General features: G+C 45.3%; 1 protein-coding gene across 1 annotated transcript in view; it reads right to left on the minus strand.

Moving 5' to 3' along the window:
• Positions 1-217: 217 nt before the first annotated feature.
• Ildr1 (immunoglobulin like domain containing receptor 1) overlaps positions 218-8,894 on the minus strand; it is a 35,070-nt gene continuing 26,393 nt past the window's right edge. The window contains exons 6-8 of the mRNA XM_008842929.3: positions 6,517-6,648; positions 5,507-6,318; positions 218-1,008 (exon numbers count right to left, since the gene is read on the minus strand). Of these exons, the coding sequence (XP_008841151.2) occupies positions 967-1,008; positions 5,507-6,318; positions 6,517-6,648 (986 nt within the window). The 3' untranslated portion in view covers positions 218-966. The remainder of the gene's footprint in view (positions 1,009-5,506; positions 6,319-6,516; positions 6,649-8,894) is intronic.

Here is an 8,894-nt window from a genome sequence, read left to right on the forward strand (position 1 = left end):
TCATCATTGAGACAGGGTCTCCCTGTAGCCCTGTAGTTACAGCTAGCTGGGAGCTCTCTATGTAGACCAGGCTGGCCTTGATCTCAAAGATCTACCTGCCTCCACCTCCTGAGTGCTGGGATCAAAGGTATGTGCCACCATGCCTGGCAGTCTTCTCTGGGTTTTGTGGGGGAAGAGGCTCAAGTCAATGAAGTACACCAAAGTAGAAAAGCAGATATTTATTTAGGACAGAATCTTTAGCCCATTATATTTACTTTTTTCTTATTTAAACTGTGCGATGGCCAGAAAGTATTTAAAGTAATTTTAATGGATACCAAATACATAAGAAAATAAATTAGATGTAGAGGAAAAGAATAAGAAGGAAATAAGAAACAGGAATAAAGTTGGGGTAAAACTGCTTCCCTGTAGTTTTTATAGTCTACAATAATTAGCCTGTGAAAGGGCAGCCTGTGGAATTTCTGTGCAAGCTGACTGGAAACTCAGGAGTGCTCAGGACTGAAGGTGGGGACTCTTAACATGGAAAGACCCTCAAGATGTGTGAAAAAGGGAGACAAATTCTCATGGGAATCTCCCCCAGAATATTCCATAGATTTCCTGTCCTGGCAACATGTTTGATTTCTTCGTAAAGATTCCTGAGTTCTCATTCTGAATATCATGGTCCTGGGCACCACAACCTACTTGAAAACTCAGGTCACTAAGGCTGTTACATTCCAGAGGGATCATATCCTCATGGGGATCCCTTACAAGTCAGGGATCAAATACATGTGCAGAGCATGAGCCAAGGGTAAAGCTTGTCATTAATCCTACAAACTCCTGTTTTGAAAATTCTTCTATTTGAGTCACAGAATCTAAGCCCAAATGGTGAGAAGCAGACTTGAATGTCCTTCCCAAAGAAGCTGGAAATTTTGATGATGCTGAGGACACAATGGGATCTGAAAACCACAGAAGTAGAGTCGAGCCAGGAGACTAAATGACCACACTCCTTCCACTATGGGAGCTCTCTCTCTCCTGAGGAATAAGAACACAAAAATTCCAATCAGGCAAGTCTACAGCCTATGCATGCAACACACATGCTACGATGATATACCCCAAGGTCAGTGGTGGTTTTTGTGATAGCAATTCTGAACCTAAAGGCTATGTCTTAACCTTTCATGGGGCCAATATCTTCTCCAAGTTTAGGTTCCTCTGGTTCCCTCCTTCTCAATGGCCTTCTTCAAACCCCAATTTCTGAAAACTTATTATCTTTATTTATTCTGCCTTTCACGGTTGTTTCTGTAATATCTTCAGTTCTCCTGGGGACTGAAACAAAGGCCTCTGTCCCACTTGACAGTTCATATCCCTACCCTTTATCATGAAGATTGTCTCCTATTTATAGTTAGAACCAGCCCTCTTCATCCAGCTTCATGAGTTAATATTCCCTTAAATTATTTTTCAAATATTGCTAATTACCACTTCTTGGTCAAGTTCAATGGCTTTTCTTTAAAAGAACACTTTTTGGGGTTTTTTTTTTCTCCTCATTTGATGAGGGTAAGAATTATGTTTTATGTTTTTCAAACTTTTCTATGCATTGTGGGGAGTCATTTCATTTAACTTTTGAAAATCTACAGCCGGAGTCCCTGAATGTGACCCTCCTCATCTCATCTGGAATAGAAGCTATCTTTCCTATAATGAACTGTTCTAATGGCACTGTATGGGTATGTACATTATATTGTCTCAAAACTTCTGTTTCTCATTTATCAAGAAAGTGAGTTTTGGAGTCCATGGTTTCTAATCAGAATATTCTGGGATATTCTCTGACACAGAGAGTAACAATGAGAAGGAACTTGCTGGGATGTCCTTGGCAGTATCAAGGAGTGCTGGAAACAAGATTAAAGATACTAAGTAAAGAATTCAAGGCCAAAAGATAAAACCTGATATTTTCTATGGAGTGTTTGAAGTCAGCCTGGAGAGAAATGAGCTCAGTCGCTTTCTCTGTTATAACATACATGTATGGTCCAAGTTCTGAAGAAGCCAGAAGTGTCCTGGGAACTCTATTAGGTCAAGATTGGCAAAAAAAGGGGGGGGGGTCTGGAGAGATCGTTCAGTGGTTAAGAGAACTGGCTGCTCTTGTAGAGGACCCGAGGACCCGGGTTCAGTTCCCGACACCACATGGCAGCTAACAACCATCTGTAACTCCAGTTCCAGAGAATCCAACACCCTTTTTGACCTCTGTGGGCATTGCATGACACAGGTACACTTACATATATACAGGCAATATACTCATACACATTAAAAAAAAAGATTGGCAAAAAAGATAGTCAGTCTGAAGGAGGACAGGAACACAGGGGCCATTCATTCAGTTGGAAACCACTGGAGCAGAAAGCTTGAAATTTCTGTTTCCTATATACTGACACTGTCATTTTGTTGAGTGAAAAGGTCACCAGGAAGTGCAAGGCTGCAGTGAGAGCTCAGCTGGAGCAGAGTCCAGCTGAAGATGCTACAACAGAACTTTCATGTTCTCCTGGTCATTAAGCAGAGAACAACTCTCACTTATTTTAGGTTCCCAGATTATATGCACAGAACTCTTTGCTTGTATGTATTTGTTGAACATTATTCTTAAGCAAGAAGGCATCATGCAAACCTAAAAAATATTTAGTTTAATCCCCATTTCTCTGAATAATAGGTTTTTTTTTTTTTTTTTTTTTTTTTTTTTTTTTTAAAACAAAAAAAGATAATACAAAAATAAAAAAAATTTTATTTTATCCCCACTTTTCTAAATAATAGGGTTTTTTTTTTTTTTTTTTTTTTTTGGTCTTTTTGAGTCAGGGTCTCCCTGTAGCCCCAGCTGGCCTGGTACTCACTACATAGACCAGGCTGGTCTTGAACTCACAGAGCTCTGCCTGCCTCTGCCCCCTGAGTGCTAGGATTAAAGGAGTGTGCTACCACCTCTTGCTATAATAAAGATTTTTAATAGCTATTTGATGAAAAGTTATGGTAAAGGTGTCACTGCTAAAGCCTTATTTAACAATAATATATATTTAAAATGCAGGGATTACAGAGCCAAGTGACACATGATTGAAGGTCCCCATCTAGTGGCCTAACGCTGCACAGTGTTGAAAGTGGCAAGCGCCAATGCCTTCAGAAATGTGGGTAGGAAGCACTCAGCCTGGTTATGGAGAGGACAGAGAAAGACAGGCCCTGAAGACTCTGCCCCAGTAAAAACATTCAAAATCTAAGCTATAAATAAACAAACACATACTGTGCCCTTCACCCTAACCAATCTGCCAAGTCAAGCTTTAGTCCTGGGCTGGTCACTGTCAGAATGAATGGAAGATTGAATGTGATTAAGTGATGTTTTTGGAAGATGATTTCAGAGAGTAAATGGGGGCTCTTAGAATTATTTTGGACAAAATATTTGTTTCTCAAAAGTAAATTTATAAACAAAAACTTGGCTCGCTTGTGGTAGAATTATCGTTGTGTAATTACATCCTAGTGATAAAGGAAGCACTGATACTTTGAGAAAATTAGGAAGCGATGGTCACCAGAAAACATTATTGATCCCAGTGATAGCTTCCTGTCTTCTAAGGAAGCAGTGAGAGTTATTGAAAAGGTTTGAGAAGTACAGGGCTGTTGGTACTCAGGCCTCATCCTCTATTGGTTGTGTGTTTTGGCCTTGATACTCAACTTTCTGAGCCTTGTGAGGACTGAATGAATTAGGACCTGGAAAGGACTTGCTCTAGTGTCTACAGCATAATGTCTTGTGCCCTTTCCTTATAAGGAGTTATACAATTTAACTGCAGGAAAACAAAGAAAAAGAATAAATTAAATTAAAAGAAAATAGGGTTTAGATTTGATGCCAAAACTTTTTAAAAAATAATCTTTTTCTGTGGAAAAGGACTAGACATAGTTAGTGACTATAAGAAAAGCAACCAGCTGGGAATGGTGGCGCACACCTGTAGTCCCAGCACGTGGGAGGCAGAGGCAGGCAGATCTCTGTGAGTTCAAGGCCAGCCTGGTCTACATAGTGAGTTCCAGGACAGCAGGGGCTACAGGGAGACCCTGTCTCAAAAAAAAAAGAAAAGAAAAGAAAAGAAAAGAAAAGCAAATGGTAGTTGTTCCAAATTCTGTCCTTTCTTCCAGGACTTCACTTTGTTAATGATAAGAGAGAAGAAACAATTGTATCATCTGCAGCTGAGGACACTCTAACTTCTGTGGAGACAACCAAGGGATGTTTGAGGATGGTGTGACCAAGGCACAGGGCTGTGACCACATGACTCTTCTACAGCTTTACAGTACAGGGCTGCTATACCAATTATATGACAGGTGCAAAATGTCCACAGCACAGAGCTCTGGGGCTATGGGTGGGGCTATGAGCTACTGCTGACCTCAGCCCCCATGGGACATGTCAGAAGATGACACAGCTGCCCCTGATGATTTGAGACATGCTTGCTGGTCTCCACTGCCTTCCTCACATCACTTTCCCACCTCAGCCTGCCCTAAAGACAGTAGCCTATGAGTCTGTTCCTACATACATACCATCTGTGTTTGATTTTTTTAAAAATCACTCATTAATTATAGGTGTATCCTTCAAAGCCCAAGAGAGACTACTATACTTACAATAGTCCTCCACTCTGGGACTTCCTCTCAGAGCTGCCTCCACTTCTCTGACCCAACTATCTCAGCAAAAGAAAATGAAGGCAAGGTTTTGATCAGAGAAAAAGCTATTTGTGGGGAGCCTGTAAGTTGGCTCTGAGTAATTCATGAATGGTTTTGAGCAATAATTGAATACTTTCACAAAGTAACAACTGTCATTTGGATGGATTTACTATAAAATGATTGTTTAATCATATTTTTAAAGGCGGGGGTCTCATACTATAGATCAGGTTGACCTAGAACTTGTGACAATCTTCCTGCTTCCACCTTCCAAGCGCTGGGATTACAGGCTGGAATTAGAACTGTGAGCCACCACAATTGACTTAAAAGTCATGTCTTTAAAAGAGAAGAAAGGTCAGAGGTCCTCACAGCCTCCTGTGTTTCACTTTTAGACTGTTAAGCTGGGACTGGCACCTTGCCTCTTCACAGTGCTTAAAGTTTTACTCATAACTGGGATGTTATGAATTTTTCAGTTTGATGGTTGGTTCCTGGGGTATCTGCAAGGACCTCATCCTCAAATATAGCTGAGCTTTAATTTGGGGTATGAAAATAAGGTTACAAAGTGAAAGTCAAAGAAGGCAGCTGGGGTTATGAGGTCTAGCTCCCCAGGATGTTTAATCATTCTGAACCCCAGTGCCTCACCTGCATACCATCAGACCCTACCTGATCTGCCTCCCAGTGACCTGACTGTGAGCCCCCTGGCCTCCTCTGCCCCCAGCACTGTCCTGGCCCTTCTGCCAGGCTGAGGTATCTCAGGGAATTTTGTGCAAATCAGGTAGCAGTCACCCTCCTGCTCTGGGCCTGTGCCAGCTGTGGCCAAGGCCGCCGGCCCAGGGGCCCATGCCTGACCCTCAGCAGAATGCCCCAGGCTTACCGAGTGCCTCTCCACACTCCCTTTTTTCTTGCCATTCTTGCCTGGAGTGACATCCAGAGAGCGGTAGCTGGGTGGCTTCTCCTCTGGCCAGTTTGGGGAGTGCGAGCGGCGGCGATGCTGGTCCCCCCAGTTCCTGGGCATCTGCTCCTTCTCCTCCTCGGAGCTCCAAGAACTGGGACCCGAGGGTGGAGAGTAGCTGCGGTGCCTGCGTCTTCCCCGCCTGGGAGCATCCTCCCCGGACTCAGGCCTGCGGGGCCTCTCCCCTCGGTGGCTCCTGACTGCTGGGTGGCTGTGGGACCAACGGGCCTCACTGGACGAGGGGCCTTCGCTCAGGCTGTCCCAGTCTGACCAGGGCGTGGGGGACCCGTTGCGCCTGGAGCGATGTTGCCTCCCACTCCAATGGGGATCCAGCTCCCTTCTCCCCAGCGCCCAGGGTCTGGGCCCCCGGTCTTGGAGCTCCTGAAGGAAATCCGTATGATGGCGCTGCCTCCTGCCCTCGCTCAGATCCCAGGGTCTGGAGGGAACAGAGCTGAGCCACTGCTGGTGTGAGGTGTAGCTGGTCCTGGAGGACACCGGGTCTCTGATCAGCGGGGGCAGGTGGATAACTCTGCGTTCCACGACCTCGGAGCCCAGGGAGGACAGCATGCTACAGGGATGGCCAGGTCTAGCTCCGAGATCCTGCGGCAGAGGTTGGGCTGGGTTGAGGTTTCTTAGCTCTTTCTCCAGATACTCCAGAACACCATTGGCGATGGGAGGGTGAGCGGCGTTTTGGTTCATGGGCATCTGTGGGAAGCTGGACCGCAAGGACAAATCTGAATAGAAACAATGATAGAACACGCAGCACTGCTGGTCACAAACACCATCTTCCAATCTGGGCATCAAAATGTCACATTCCTTAGCGACACTCCACTCCCTCTCATCCTGACAACAGTCACGCAGCTCCTCTGTAGCCCACGCTCCTGCCCTCACCCTCTGCCCTCCTCCTCCCAAGGCTTTCTGGCAGGGTTTACCTCGCTGCAGCAGCGGGTTCATTGCATAGGATGAAACCTGGGAACTCCTGTCTGCCCCCCAGTACAGAGGTTTTTCCAGCATCTGAGGACCTAGGGCCTGAGCCTGCTTCATGTAGCGATGGCGGGCCAGGGCTGCAGAGGAAGAAGAAACGCAGACCCTCAGCCAGGGCAAGCCCCACTCTGTCCGCTTCACTTAGTCTATGACGTCAGCTTCTCTCCTGAAAACTCATTCTTACCTCTCGTGCATGGGGAGCAAGAGTCAAGGAAACAGTGACTCAGCTTTGTTTCTGGCAAGGAACTGGGGAGAAATTTTTTAGATTAAAGACTACAACTCTCACATCCCTGCAAAGTATACTCTTAAAACTCAACTTCTGAGCTTCAAAAACATGTCCATACATCACATCACCTGCTCTCCAGGTCACCTAAAGTACATAGGCAAATGCACAAATACCAAGCAGGCAACCAAACCTCAGGCCTCACCGAAGTCACATATAGATAGGGCTTAGAAGAGGCTGCAGATCAGGGGCTGCAGGTAATCTTGGACCTACCGCCTGGCAAGCTCAGGGCCATCTGCCCAGAGTGGAAGTGTGATGCCTAAGAATTTTTCTAGCTGGAACACCAGCCCTGGGTGGGAGAAAACCTGTAGGAAGAAGACAGGGATACGCAGAGCTGAAGTGAGTTCCAGCCGATCCTTTCTACTCTTCTCCTTACTATATTAACTGCTGGGGATTCCCCTAAGTAAGGGGACTGCTAATGATGGAGTGGGCTAGGAAAGATGGAAGGGAAATATTCCCTTATTGGGGAGGGTATAAAAATGCAGCACAAAGGGTCTATGAAATGTCATTCCAGTCTCCTAGGTGCTGCTGGTTTGAAGCATACAACAGCAAATGCAGATTAAAAATACAAACACTGATTTGTTTTTATTCATGAGTTACCATTTTGAGGTAATTGTGGCCATACACCACATGACTCCCAAATGCTCTGCCTATTCATGCATGCATGGAGGAAATACACAATGCACTTGAGCTACAGATGATGGCAGGCCTCCAGCCTGGTACTCTCACAGACTTCTGGGTTTGCTGTGTCCGGTGACCATCCCTAAAGTAGCCAGGCTGTGCCTGATACTCCCTTTGGCAGAGTAGGCCAGTGAAGAGGAAAGTGTTCTGTACCCAGCTACACAAGGAGAGGCTTGCTAAGGCCAACGCAGAGGGGCCATCTTCTAGCACAACAGGAAGTGGTTGCCACAGAGTCCCCAGAAGTGTCCGGAGCTCCAGCCCAGAGGGTGAGTCACAACCCAGCCTGGAGATGCAAGCATGCTGCAATTGCTGTAGCTGCTCTACCTTAATATGAACTCACAGCCCTCCAGCCTCCCTGAAGACAAGTACAAGTTCAATGCTTTGCACTGCTAACAGATGCTACTCACTAGTCCCATCATCATCAGTACACTAGATATTTAATACCATTGGTAATTTCTCAAAAGCCCACCCTCTGAAATTTCTTTCCTCACCCCTTTCTGTTTTTGAAACAGGGTCTCACTCTGTAGTCCAGGCTGACCTCAGACTTACCGTGATCATCCTGTCTTAGTTTCCTGAGTACTGAGATTACAGGCATGAGCCAACGCACCTGGTCTTGAGATAGGAAATAGATGAGGAAGTTGAGTTCAGAGAGAAGTTGCAATACTGGCCCAAAGTCCCATAGTGACCTGCTGAGCCAGGATAGGAACTTGTGTCTGTCAACTTGGAGCTGACAGCTGAAGATTCTCAAGAAAATTCTGAGAAATATGGCCCTCAGGTGTAGGTTTCTTCAAATATAGGCTCTGAGGCTCAAGTGGACTTGAACCATCCCTGCTTGCACTTGCTGTGGAAATGAGTGAATTTCTAGAGTTTCGGAGCCCATTTTTCTTATTTATAACAGCTTTTTCTTAGGGTTGTTGATGCTAAAAGAAGCAAAACAGATGAGATGCCTAAGAGCAAGAGATGACAACCAACAGATAGTGACTCTCATTGTTATGATAAATGGCTTCTTTTGTCTTAGATCTAGGAGGAAGCACACACATATGGAGACTAAATCCCACCAATCTTTGTCTCTGAGGGAAAAGCTAGGGCATAATCTTTAAGGCATCCATTAGGAACAGAAATGACACTCAACATTCCACCCTCCTCCAGAGACCTGCACCTCTCCATCCCTGCAGCTGGCATCTCTGTGGAGGAAAGAGGGAAGTTTCTCCAGTTCTTTTTTAGTTTTTTATTTTATTTTATTTCATTTCACTATTTTTGAGACTGGGTCTCCCTTTAGCCCCAGCTTGCCTGGAACTCACTATGTAGACCAGGCTGGCTTAAACTCACAGAGATCCACCTGCCTCTGCCTCCTGAGTGCTG

This window comes from Nannospalax galili, unplaced genomic scaffold, assembly GCF_000622305.1.
Source record: "Nannospalax galili isolate Female #2095 unplaced genomic scaffold, S.galili_v1.0 scaffold18, whole genome shotgun sequence".
Taxonomy (NCBI): Eukaryota; Metazoa; Chordata; class Mammalia; order Rodentia; family Spalacidae; genus Nannospalax; species Nannospalax galili.